General features: G+C 33.6%; 1 protein-coding gene across 1 annotated transcript in view; it reads left to right on the forward strand.

Annotated features, from left to right (window-relative positions):
- CSMD3 (CUB and Sushi multiple domains 3) overlaps positions 1–14660 on the forward strand; it is a 721079-nt gene that overhangs the window by 278307 nt on the left and 428112 nt on the right. The window contains exon 9 of the mRNA XM_054816701.1: positions 3583–3670. Coding sequence (XP_054672676.1) covers positions 3583–3670 — 88 coding nt within the window. The remainder of the gene's footprint in view (positions 1–3582; positions 3671–14660) is intronic.

Genomic DNA, 14660 nt, shown 5'->3' on the forward strand with positions numbered 1-14660 from the left:
GCGACGTGTCAGACACTTGTGATAGCTAAAGCTGATTGTTATGAAATTAGTGATAAAATTTATCAATATATTTTTGAAAATCTTCATATAATGTCATATGTTATGATATTCTACGTAAAGCTGAAAACTTTTGTATCATGTTTTTATTGGTTATGTGGAGTAGATTACCTATAAGAGTCAATAACCAGTGAAGGTGAAAACCTTGATGATTTGTACATTTAGTGACTAATATCTTGTCATAAATAGATAGCTAAGATTTTATATTGTAATCTAGCATTTGGTTAGCTAGTCACTTTGTTAGCTGAAGGAAATTGAAGAGTCAGTATTTCATGAAAAGCCTATGTATTTAGCTGTTGACTTTAGATAAAATTCCCCATGTGGCCTCAGGTGGATCTCTACTTCTATTACAATGACAGCTAGGGTCCTTTAAAAAAAGAATGAGCATCATTCAACTATTAGTGGAAATACGATAAGGATAAGTGAATACCCATTTTACATTATGCCTTGTGTTAGCAATGTCTTTAGAAATTATCATGTAACATTTCTCATGTGTATGTCTTTTCCCTATTTTACTTTTTTTTTTTTTAAAAAATGTGGCAGGTATATAACATTCAACATTAATGCACAGGTGATTTGCGCATAATAAAGCCAAAATGATAATATTTGATATGATGACACACTTTGAAACGAATATACATCAACTTCATTTTGCAAGTGTTAAGATTAACAACAACAACAAAAATCATTGAGGGACCTAATTCAATCTGGAATAGAACTCTGGAATTTCTTGCTCCCAGTTTCATGACCAGAGCATGAATGAATGTTTTCCCTAGAGGAGCCTTTAATTTACTACAGGAAACTCTTTCATTGCTTATTGTCATATGGTTATCTGCAGTGTAAAACAAACAAATATAGATAGACAGATATGTGGGGAACTACGTGGAGCTGTATTTCAGTTGACTGAAAAATCAAGCATTATGTCTGGAGAAATAACATCAATACAAAAATAATAAAATGTACATTCATTTTTCCTAAATGCTTAACAGAAATCAGAACGGATTTAAGTTTCTGTTTAAATGCATTTCTGATTTGAGATCAAATTAGTAATCAGTTTAATGACTTCTATTTATAACTTTTTCTTCTGAATTTTTACTGTGGTATATGTCATATTTCAGTTTTGTCACTGTAATTATTTTATTGATTTTCTTTAACATAAGCCTTTATATTTGTATTTATGAATATTAATAAATCCATATTTTCTAATTTTAAATTCCATTTCATAAGTATTTTTAAGAGTGGAACTTTATATAAATAAGTCAAAAAAATAGGATTTTGAAACGTCCATTTTTGGTAGAAATTGAAGTATATGATAATCCTTGTGCTTTGAAATCCAGTACCTGTGTATGGGGAAATATAGCATACAAAACCAAAATATTTGAAATATTAAAACAGGAATTACAATAAATAGAAATAGTTCTGTTTAAAAAATATTTTTACTTTATTTTTTTTATAGCAAAGAATTTATTCTGTGTGCATAGACACATGATATAGCCCCCAAATGGTGCCATTTTTTAATTTCTTTCATATAAGTATCAGGCATCATGTATAATTTTCTAACTATAGTTTTAACATATGTTTAATGTCAGAAAAGTTAACAGACTGTCACAAAACTGAGGTGTCTTTTTCCCTACTTGTTTTCAGGTATACTTCCTTTCCTTTCCTGAATTGCTCAGTGAATCCTAACTGTCTACCCAAAGTTTTAAGGTCTTTTCTGTATATACAGACTACTTACGATGATTCTGAATTTCTTATGTCTCGATATAGGCTTTGGAGCTATAGAAAAGGACCTAGATATTTCAAAGAGAGAGTTTGTTCTAAACACTCATCCAGCAAGTTCCTCCTGGATGGCTTTGTGAAATGCACTTTATGGAATTGTAATTGTCAGAGAGATACATACTCCAAGACTAGCAGGAACTTGGGGTTTTATAGATAATATGCTTTCATCACACCTACAAGTATTGGGGGACGAAAAGATTGAAACTGGTAATATGGATGGGTTCTAAGGAAGAGCCCTCCTGGCCAAAAAGTCACCTGAGCAGAGAGATGCAGATGAACAGAGGTTGCCTTTGCTTGCTGTTAGAAAAGCCTTGGACATGGTACAGCTCTTTCGGGCCAGAGGAGGATAAATACTGTGGTTCCAGTTGACATGGGCTGAGTTTGATTGGGTTTTTGAGCAATGTGCTAAGTTGAGATGTTTTCCTTTTAACCCTGTGCAACATTTTCATTTGGCCTTTGACTTCCTCAGAAGACCTTCTTCCCTTTCTGTGTGTGTAAGAAGACAAATTTCAAGGAAGGGGAAAGCCCCAAGTATTCCGAATGTTACTGTCCTTCATTAAAAGCTGAAATTTAATGAACATCCTTTAGAAATATAATTAGAAACTACTTTTTCTTTTTTTTTTTTAATTAGGGTACATTCAATTTACAATGATGTAATGTGATTAGCCCATTTATATGCAAACTTTTTCTTTAAAGGAAAGTTAAAATCTAATACTGCAAATCTGTTGGTCTAGTTCCTCAGAAATAAAGATGAATAAAGGTGAAAATCTTTCTGTGTAGTATAAATGTCTTGGTTTCATGTCAAGTTGTATTTTTGAAAAAAGTACTCTTCTGTGGGGCTATTAATTTGCCAAGTGATAGCAGACCAACCTCCTTCAATAATTTTTTTGGGGGAACTGCTGTCTCCTGGTACAATGAACTCCAAAAATTAAATACAAAAATTATTAGAATTATTTTGGCCTAAAAGTCTTTTTGTAAGATATACTTTTGCAAACTGTAAGAATTATGAGAAAGTATATAATGCATTGGAAAAATGAGTGAAGAGGTAGTTGAATAGGCTGAGGGCTAGATCACTACATACAAATTTCTGGAAAAACACACTGAAAGGTTCACAGGAAGTTTCTCTCTGAAGATCCATTTTAGTTTATTGTAAGATAAATGTATGCAAATCAAACTGGCATTTTGAGTTTACCTTCAGATCTCCATATTTCGGGGATATCTGCATTTTCAGTAATGATTAAGGGCAATTCTCTCAGCATGAGCCTATGCTCAAGTTTTATTATAATTCAAGGAGAAAAGGTCAGCTCTTAGTGGAGATGACATTTATTAGATTATGTTCAGAGTAAACTCTTCGAGCCCTAAACTCGATGAACACTCCTTTAAATGTTAATGTTTGTAAAGGAATAGTACTAACATTTCCATATGCGTTCAATAATATTACAAGCAAACAAAATGGCTGATTAGTACAACTTATAAAAAACTTGTGTTATTTTTTTGAAAACAAAACAAACAAACCAGAAAATACATACTTTGCTTGTTATAAGGAGGAGAAGCTTATGCATTGAGACTAGAGATTATATGGGTGATCATACTCTGAAGAAAATCTGTTTTAAAAGACCTAAAATGCAGATAATGTACTTTTTAATATTTGTTAATTGCTGAACTCTGTATCTCTTCAAAACTGTATTATTTTAGCTTTTTTTTGTTTATTTTGGTTTATTTTGTTGTTTGTTTGTTTTTTTGCAGTAAATGAGGGAGGTATTAAACAGGCATCCAATTTGTGTCCAGATCCTGGAGAACCAGAAAATGGAAAACGGATAGGCTCAGATTTTAGGTAAAATATAAACCCTACCATTGTATCATTTCTCTAGTACTGAACTTGGAAAATGTATATGTTAAGAATTTATTGCTGTTGTTGAGCTAAAAGTAAAAAGTAAAATGGAATTCTGTAGTAAATGATGTAGTGCCATATAGTGTGTACTGAGTATGCAAAGAAGTTAAATGCCTGCTGGGAAGAGAGCATATATGTCTAATAATCTGGCAAAATTTGGACTGAAGGTAAGTTAAAATAGTTTTCTCATGTAAATACTGTATTAGATTTACAAATATTAGGCATACACGTGGTACTGGAGGTTTTTGTGAAGGACAAAGCAAAATTGAATGCAACATAAAAAGAACAATAAAGCCTCATAGAAGAGGTTTCAGGTATTATTATAGAAATATTCATGGAATCTAATAGAGAATGTTGCATTTTCTACATGTCCTGATTTCAGCAGGGATAGAGTTAATTTTCTTTCTAGTAGGTGCTGTAGCGCTGTGTTTTGGATTTAGTATGAGAATAATGTTGATGACACCCTGATGGTTTTAGTTGTTGCCAAGTAGTCAAGAACTTTTCAGCTTTTCATGCTGACCTGCCAATGAGAAGGCGGAGGCTGTCCAAGAAGCTGGGAGGGGACACAGCCAGGACAGCTGACCCAAACTGGCCAAAGAGATATTCCATACCATATGACATCATGCTCAGTATATAACTGGAAGGTGGGCTGGGAGGCAGTTTGGCTTGAGAATTAGCTGAGTATTGGCTTCGGTTGGTGAGCAATTGTGCTGTGCATCACTTGTTTCATATATTCTATTGTTCTTATTTTTATTCTTATTTTTTTTTATTGTCTTCCTTTTCTGTCTTATTAAACTGTCTTTATCTCAACCCACAAGCTTTCTCTTTTTTTTTCTTTTTCTTTTTGATTCTCTCCCTCATGCCCCTGGAGAGGGGTGGGGCAGTGAGCCAAGGGCTGTGTGGTTGTTTTAGGTGCCTGCCAGGTTAAACCACAACACTACCTTATGTTTTTCCAGAACCCAGAAGTTTGATACATGCAGGTGTATTTCCCTAGTAGTCTTCAGAATATTTTTTTTTTTTAATTTTGACACATACCAAATTGGTAGTGTATCATATTACTGTAATAAAAAAATAAAATAAAATCAGAACTAAGAAGTTATTCTTTGTTTCTAGCAAATTCTTACATTTCATTCCTTGCTGTTTTTTTCAAATTATATGCTGCCAGTGATCTATTCCACCTTCTTCTATTTTACCTAATCTCAAATTTTATTCCACTTTCCTCCTCCATTCTCAACTATCATTCAAATTCCTTATCTTGTAAGAAAAAAAATGTTCACAATACTCTTTCAAAACACTCTATGTATTTTTCTCAGTGAACATACATGACTCCTACTGTCAGTAACAGCAGTGGTTGATGTATTGTATGAGTAGAGACACATATGTAATCACCTCTTGAAAATGTTTTGAATTAATTTTAATCTGTTATCTATCTAAGTTTCTGAATTGTTTCCTTCTCAACTGTTTAACATTCATTTCATCACATACTATATATTTGACATATAGACAAATTTTAGACTATTAACGGAATAGATCTAAAGCTATGTTCCTGTTTTATATCATATGCTAATTTCACAACATCATCATGTTTAGAAATCCCTTCAAAACACCTAAGTGAGGAAAGAGAAAATGAAGAAATAAATAAGAGGGAGATAGATAATTTTTAAATTAATTGGGTTTATTACATTCAGTTTTCCTTTTTACATATTTTGTATTTTATGTATCACACAGCATACTTCCTAACATTTGAAGATAATAAGTGCTATAGTAATTTGAGGGACAAGCAAAGATTTTACAAAATTATGTTACCTCATTCTTTTGCATAACTTCTTGTAACTTTTTTGTTTTGTTATGTCTTTTCTCCCTGTAATCAAGCAGAACATAGAACTGACAGTGACACCCCAAGTAAATGTGCCAGCTGGCAGTCAGTTAGTTATTATAATTTCTCAGTTAGTTATTATAGTCTATTTCTCTATTTCTGAGAAAAAAGTTCAATGCAAATCAGAGAAAGTTTTATTACTAATTTTATATGGAATGTCATTTCTGACATTACCTGACAAAGAATGATTTCTCGATATTTTCAGAGAAATAAAAATAAATTAATTGTGTTTCTTAACTGTCATGCTTTCTAGAATTATTGCTTAGGCCAGAGTTTTGGTTTTTAACCTCAGAAATATGGCTTGATAGCAAAAGCCTTTGACAGAGAATCTGCAAGTCCCTTTCTAGTGTTGTCTCTGCAAGTGACCACTGAAAGACCTACCTGCAAGATCATTCTAGTTAAACTTCTGTGAGGAGCAGTACCTGGAAGAAGATATGATTATGCTCATGCCCTCGTGTTTCTTTTTAGGCCAAACTATTAGGATATAATTTAACATTATTTTTCACTATACATTGTGATGATGTGACTATCAAGCTTTCCTGTTTCACATGAATTTATGAGAAAATGAAAGAAGGCATTCAAACTACGGAACAAGAGGATAGAAGATATACAAGATATCAAAATCAATATGTTCTGGGTTTAAGTGGTTTTTCCCCCTAATTTCTCACTAAAATCACTGATTTTTTCTTTTCTTTTTTAAAAAAAAATCCTCAAATTATCTGTGAGGAGCTTTTCTATCAAAAACCATGAATGTGCTATTTAATGCTTAAAAATGTAATGTAATCCAATCCCATCATAATGGAAAAGAATAAATAAGTAGGACATTTCAAATGTATCTCAGTGAAAGAACATGGCTTACATATACAAGATCCACTGGAAGTAAAAAAAGTGAAAGTGAAAAGATGTGTTCAGTTTAATGATATTTTTGGTGAACGAAAGAGGTGAATAAACTTTTGTTCAAAACAAGATAAACAGAAGATGTAACAGATACCTTATTATGCTCTTGGTCTTATGGGTTGTACTTTTGTGGGGCAGGGATGTTTATTTTGGTGAGGAAGTATTTTTCACCATTCACCAAAGAATGCATTTTCAGATCAAACTGAACTCTTTTTTTTTCTTTTTTTTTTTAATTGATCTTTGTTTTGATCACTTCTTGACATTAGTATGGAACCAACCTTTTTACAAAGAAAAAATGAAAAAAACCCACAAAACCCCAACAAACTAGTACTTAACTGATGCTCTTTCCATTGAGAGCAGATTCTAGGAACAGTCTAAAATCCTGCTGATTTTAAGGGCAGCATGCTTGCTTCCCGGTTTCTCTAACAGGTTAGATTGCAGAGCAGTAATAGTTTCTGAAAGCATAGGCTTCTCAATGGATTCACTGCCACCTCAGATTTATGCTCAAAAGCTGTCCTTGAACTATTCCTTTCAAGTAAATATTTGAATTTTCATGGTTCAGTTTCTTTCAAGATAAAAACAATCTATTCTGGATAATCTTCTCTAATTAAACCCCATTTAGTGCAAAACCTCCTTAATACACTCTATTTGGAGCGTAGCTCTCAGAAACAACCCAGAAAGGACTAGTTTCCTTTCAAAAGATTGAGCCTTTCCACGATTTTGTGGCAGCCTCTATAATGCTAAAACATTGTATTTGGAAATAGTGGGGGGACATACATACACACACACGTGCACAATTTCTAGCCACTTTATTGACAGGATTTGAAAAAGGGAACAAGTACTCTTTTGGTTGTACTCATCTTACACATATTAGGGGTAAATAAGGTGGTTTACTATCTAAGGCTTGTTAAAGGTCTTATGAATGTGAATGGTGAGATTTCTACTTGTAAAGAACAGGACTGGTAAATATTAGTAATACATATGTCATTTATCTCTAGTTGAAAACTTGATACATTGAAAGGTCTTACAAAGAACAAAAGCAAACTAAAAATTTCAGCACCTTTTAAAGTTAACCAGATTTCAATTCTTGCCATTATCATAAGGGTTGCTCAATTACTTTATAAGCTTGCAAAGTAAGAATGCTACTAATTCTTTAAAATAAACAAATAAGACATTGAAGGAAAATGCTTGCATTTAGCTGAAAAAGTACAGTACTATGGAAAATCTTTTCCAGATTGTCTTATACCTGACAAGGAAAAATAGCACACTTTTCCTTTTCCTTTCTTAAAGTCACTCACTGTATAATGTAGGAAAAATCTTTACTTTGAGCTTGTCTTTTTTCCCTTTCTGATAAGGAAGTGAAAATCCCAGTTACAATACCTTAATTTTAAAATACAGTATTTTGGAGAAGGGTTTAGGTCTTTATCAAGATCAATCAAAATCTAATTTCATTACAATTTAATCTATTTTAGAGAAGAGCATGTTCTTGTCACTTCTCTTTAGCTTTCTCCAGATGTGAAGGTATAGGTTTGGAAGCATTTTGTTGCAATTTCCCTCCTGTTCTGATTATAAACTCTACCTGCTCGCTCAGCACGTTCGTATGTTCTTACACAAACCTAGAAAATCTGTAATGCAAGCCCTAAGACAAGTTGCAGCATTTCATTGCATTCTTTGGGACTGGACACTGCATGTTCACCCTTTTGGATATTTTTTCTAATATGAAAATTCCCTATGGCTGTATTTTGAAGTTTTAAAGGCTAGACGTCTATTTCAGCATAACAGGCCTTTGCAGGTTGAAATAAAGTCAGGAAGACTTACTAATAGCTGCCAGCTTTCCCTGTACTGGAAAAGATATTTTACCTCAGTAAGAAAACTTCCATTCCCTAGAAGCTTCTTGAAATTTTAGATGTACTAGTGTTCGTTCTTCTGGAATTTCCAATGGCTTATTTTGCGTTACCTGTCATACAGTAAAATCCACATCTTTTCCACATGAGTGTCCAATTATAGAATCAATGCCACTGGGGAATATAAAGTTGTAATAGATGCAGAGAAAAACTTTTCATGTGGTCTTGTATCTTTTTTAATTGTTGGGTTTTGGAGACTTTTTTCTTTCTTTGTTTATAGTGGAATAAACATAGCAAAACTGAATTATACTTGGATAAGTATTTTATTATGAAGCAAACATGCTCCTCCACCACCATCCCAAAGTTCTGGCTTCATAAAATGAATGAATGAGTCTATCTCTATCTATCTCTCTAGTGTAGTCCAGCAAGATATTTAAAGATGAGACTCAGACCAAACTTGGATCACAACAAAGCAGTGAATGCTGTTCGACAGTCACAAAGATGCTAGTATAGTCTTAAAAATACAGATTCCTTTGAGAGAAGGAAGCATATGAAGTTTATGTTAAAGACAATTTATTATACCAATGAGTTCAGTTACATTATAACCGATGATAATTTCTTCTGTCATTTTGTATTATAAATTAATTTATAGTTATTTTCTTTGGAGGAATGACTTTAAAGTGTTACCTTTTTGTGGGAAAAAGGCGACACCTTAAGAACTGTTTAAACAGAATCACTAATGATGCCCAGAGTGTTGGGAAATCCTCTGCAACTGAAATTTAGTCATCACTTTAGTTTGTTCAACACATGGTAAGGATTTTTCTTGACCCTAAGTTTTGAAAACTTAGATATCAGAGAATCAGAGAATCACAGATTGGTAGGGGATGGAAGGGACCTCTGGAGATCGTGTAGTCCAATCCCCCTGCTAGAGCAGGATCACCTAGAGCATGTTGCAGAGGATCATGCCCAGGCAGGTTTTGAATATCTCCAGACAAGGAGACTCCACAGCCTCTCTGGGCAGCTCTGTCACCCTCAAAGTAAAAAAGTTTTTCCTCATATGCAGATGGAACGTCCTGTGTTCCAGTTTGTGCCTGTTCCTTCTTGTCCTGTCACTCGGCACAACTGAAAAAAGTCTGGCCCCATCCTCTTGATACCCATCCTTTAGATATTTATGAGCATGGATGAGATCCTCTCTCAGTCTTCTCCAGGCTAAACAGCCCCAGCTCTCTCAGCCTTTCCTCATACGAGAGATGTCGCAGTCCCCCAATCGTCTTCGTAGCCCTCCGCTGGACTCTCTCCAGTAGCTTCCTGTCTTTCTTGAACTGGGGAGCCCAGAACTGGACACAGAACTCCAGATGTGGCCTCACCAGGGCAGAGTAGAGGGGGAGGAGAACCTCCCTCGACCTGCTGGCCATGCTCTTCTTAATGCACCCCAGGATACCATTGGTCTTCTTGGCCACGAGGGCAGATGGAGAATATAATATATGTGCTGCAATACTTTTTGTTTATTTATTTTCACTAGCATTAAAATGTATCATAATATTAAATTAATTCTTTGATAGGGACAGACTTTATGAGCTGATATTTGGTATTTCTGGTTGTGGCTCTTTTTTTTTTCTGTGCCAGAAAATGGTGACCTCTGTCAAATTTTTTTGGTTGCAGGTGTGGACAGAATAGGTTAATATGGCACAAAAATGTAAAACTTGGAGAATATTTTTTTCTAAAATTTAATATATATGACTTTTCAGTTGATTCCACAGAAACAGAATGGTACTGTGATCTATGAATTCAGATGTATTCCCTGCACATCAGTGCAAAAATCCAAATTGCATTATCTCATTCTTTTTCTAGTCTGTCCCATCTATCCATCACAAAATTTACAGGAGAAATGTAAGTTTAAAATCCAGAATAATATCATTTATTGCTACAGCTGAGCTTGACATTTTGATTCCTTGCATAATTGATTCTTATTCAATAATAATTTAAAGAATATATCAAATAATGGAGGAAAAGAATCTAAAGTTGGTTACTTTGCTACACGTATGCCAACTGCTAAAATAATACTATTCAATATAAACTTAATATGAAGTTCCAAACTTTAAACTTGCTCTTTCACATCCTTTAGAGATTCTATAGCTTCATTTTAAACTCCTTCTTACTGCTTTTAGTTTGTATTCTTCAAAGAGGGATCCCAAATTTGGGGCAGATGATGGAGACTTCAAAAACAGATATGAGATTAAAGTGTTTTCTCAAATTTGTATAACTGTCCTATTAAATATTTACTCATATATTTTCTAATGAATATATCCAAAGTTTAGGGTTTTTTTTCCTGAAAATGCAAACTTATTGGCAATCATCTTTTGTCCTATTAGAAATATAAATTGGCAGATAAAGTTACTGAGACACACAGGTCAAGCACGCATTTTTGAAGCTATGAACTGCTTTAGCACAGTATGTTGTAGATGCAAAAGCTTTATGTGAGTTCAAAATAAATTGAACAGCTTGAGTGAGTCTTGGAAATATTGATTGGAAGAGTCCTTGAGAGGGTATCAGCTCTAACCTCCTGCCCAACGCAGGACTAATGCCACAGTTCTCAAATTATTTGAGGACTTTAAAAAAAAGGAAAAAGGAAAAAACTCCTACTGAAATTGCTGCTATGTCACCACAGCAGACCCACGTCAAATCCATGGCCAAGTGCTCTACAGAAAGTTAAGTCTAAGGAGAGTAGATGATTTTTTTTTTCTTTCCATTTTGTCTTAGTGCCGATAATTATTTCCTGGTAATCTGCATGTCCTTTTTGAATCTTCATCATATTCACCTCATGTACTATTCCTGGGGAGGGAAGTGAAATTTCACCCTCCTGTACTCAGTTACCAAACTTCTTTTAGAGAGAGATGGATTTTGAACTGAATTTTTGTATATCGTAGATAAAAGTTATTGAAGAAAAAATATCATCAGAAATAGCAAGAAGGATCTCTCCCACTAGACAATTGTGAAAGAATTAATGCTTTTCCATTTTTGAAAGGGTCTGTAGGTAGAAAATGACAGGAAAACATTAAATAATCTTAATCTTGTTCCTGAGAGACCCATTTTCTTAACATTTTCTTGACAAGCTCACAACAGTTAATATACTGGCCTTTATGGATGCCATTCTTACACTGCAAGTCCAGAAGGATTATACAGGTTTCCTGCAGGATTTTTTTTTTTTTTTGGTCCTTTTTTTGACCTTTCAGACAGGAAGTGCTTGTTTGATTTTTTATATTACTGCCTTTTTTAGTTGATCTGCTGTAGGAACTGATCTCTGGCTTTTCCCTTTTCTTTCTTAGACTGGTGTTTCAATGCCTGCTTGTCCAATTGCCCTTATTAGATCTCACTCACATGGCACGCATGTTATAGATTTTGTAAATTTTCCAGTCACACTGTGTTTATGAGTCCAATATGCTTACAGTCATATACTATCAAATATAAGTTTCATATCAAACCTGATTTGGATAAGTAAAATGGAGTAGGTAATGTGAGTGTTATTTATACTTTTGGAAGTGATAAAAATAACTATTAGACTTGTAAAGTCTTCATAATCGCTGAATCATTTCAACCCTCTGGAATTTTTGCCAGCTGCAGTTTTGATACCATTGGTTCAATTTTTTTAAGTAAATGGTGTACTTCCTGCTTGGTGTTTCCTCTTTAAATGAGTCCATAGTAAGTTAAAGGAAATACGTTTTCATGGCGTTTTGTTTTTTGGTTATTTTTCAGGTCTCCTTTTTTTTTTGAATAATCAAAGGGGTTCAGATTTTCTCAACATGACTTTCTACAGCAGATGATAGATTCTTCTGAAAAATCTAATCTTGAAAAAGTTATTCTTGTCTTCCGATTTGCTACCTTTTGAGCCTTCCTAACCATATAGTCCTTGGAACAGCTGAGTCTAATTTTTAACAGTAATGATAGGTTGCCTTTGTATTTCATGATTTGGAAATTTCCCCCAACTCTGTGATCTGCTTTGTGGCTCTTTTTTCTCAGTCTCATATAGAAGCTTTTCAGCCTTACCTTGCAAGAGCCTTTTCATTATGTTTACTTTTTTATTTTTCTCAGTTTTTCACTTTTATATCATCCTCTGTTTTTCATGACTCTGCAGCTCTTCTTTATCCCCTTCTTTCACAAATATTCTTACAGGAACTGTTTTTGAAATAGTTTATAGAGCTGGTATCCACTAACAAATCCTCCTTTTCTGAGATGTCTGTTCAGGTGACTATATCATCTTTCATGTCCTCATTACTTATTATCCATGTTTCTGTAAAGCCCAAGTACTTCCCAAATTTCAGCAGCTGTATTGTGCTGACACCATTCCTTTTCAAACATCTAACATTTCTAACTCCCTTTAATTTATTCTTGTTCAGTTCAGTACCAATCTTCTTTAGTAGCTATTTTCATCATAGAGGTATTTGAATTGATTACCTAACAAAATGGAATGTGTTCTCTGTCTTCTTAATTTTTTGTCTGTCTTTGTAACTGAACCTGAAATTACTGTTGCAATACTAAAACTCCATCTATAAGGAAAGAAAAACAGGGCTTATTCTTTACAAGCCAAACCATGCAGAGAAAAATGAATCTTTGTATATGTTTCAGAAAAAAAGAATGTTGTGCCTTGTGGGATCAAACACATATTTGATGATCCCAGACAAATCAGTAGCGGTATCGTATCACTATTGAGTGATATCAGACCTCTTCCAACCTCTTTGCAAATGTGCCAGTTTTAGAAAGTTATAAAGGAGCCTTAAATAATTTATTTAGATAAATGAAGAACCATACCAGTACAGAGGCTTTGCTTACAGAGATTTACAAACCAAAATTTTTAAAAATATCTAACATAGCAAAGGCTGGAAAATGTGATAGAAACCTATGGCATCCATCTGAGGAAGGTCATATAATTCCATGCCTTACAAGATCACACAGGAAAACTGCTATAACATAGACTTTTGGGGAGTTACTCCATGTTTCCTCTTAAAATACCCAGAAAACTGCATGCACAGTGTAGCCAAAGTCTTGTAAGCCCTGTGTACAGATAAAATAGTTTATCAAGGCAAATGCAGTTAGGAAAGCCTCTGAGATCCTTTGAGGGATTATACATTAACAAAAAGTTTAAATAAAGACCTTATGCTAAGATCTGGTAGCTAATATTCTGTACAAAAAGTGTGTTATGAAACAAAAGTCACCTTGTATTTTGACTAGAACTGAAAAGCACTTACTATGAGCATTATCCAAGAAAAAGAGTTAATTCAGGTCCTGATTGAATGTAAATGTAAATCTAGGCAGAATTCTTTGAAATCAATGAGTCTGTGATCTGATATTTTGATATGTTTGAGTTAGAATGAAATGCCCTGCTACTGTTCAGCATTGATGGTATACTAATTTCCCAATGACCAAATTAGGAGGGAAGATTTTTCAAGGAAGTATACCAAAATACAATAACTCAACTAATTCCTTTTCTGCACAGGTAATTAATTAAATAAGCTAGCTTCTTCTGTTCAGTTATAGAAGAATTAGTAGAGAATATCAAACCTTACACAATTTTGAGGTATTCAGATTTCTAAATTGATTTTTAAAAGCCTCATATACAGATATATATGTACACAAAATCATTGGAAAATGATATCAAAAGTACAGTGACGAATGCCATTAAAAATAATTTACTTCACCATACTGTTTGCTTTTATATCAGCACTTCCTTTATTCCCCCATGAATAAGGACTGCTCTTCTGTTTTCAGAGAATATCAGCATACCTATGTTTAGTGTGTTTATGAGTGGGTCTTTGTGCCCTAGTGCTTTACACTTGCTAACATCCATAGTATTATCTAGACTAGGGAATACGATTGGTCATGTAATTTGTGTTAGCTATTACATATGAAGGATATATTTGTTAATATTAGGCCATCTAAAAATAAGGATAATGAATGAAAAAGAATTTGTGCTATTCCATTTTTATGATATTACCTTTTTGGATGCCTTTTTGAAATACTATGTTTTGTTGTATTTCTTTTTGTAAAATGCTAGCCTTAGTCATGCGCATGCAAGTATCTTTACACAGTCGCTGGAGCTTGGTAAATAATGCTATATGATTTTTTTCTGCAATGTTTCATCACATGTTTCTAATACCAAATCATAAAGTTTATCAGTAGCCATTATAAGGGTGATAAAAGCGATGATACTACTCCAAATCACAAAATATCCTTCATTTAAAAATGCAGTATCACTATACATGAGATTTTCAAAATATTAATTTTTAGTTTACTTAACTCTTTCCACAATTTCTTCAATAAC

Source organism: Grus americana, chromosome 2 (genome assembly GCF_028858705.1).
Source record: "Grus americana isolate bGruAme1 chromosome 2, bGruAme1.mat, whole genome shotgun sequence".
Taxonomy (NCBI): domain Eukaryota; kingdom Metazoa; phylum Chordata; class Aves; order Gruiformes; family Gruidae; genus Grus; species Grus americana.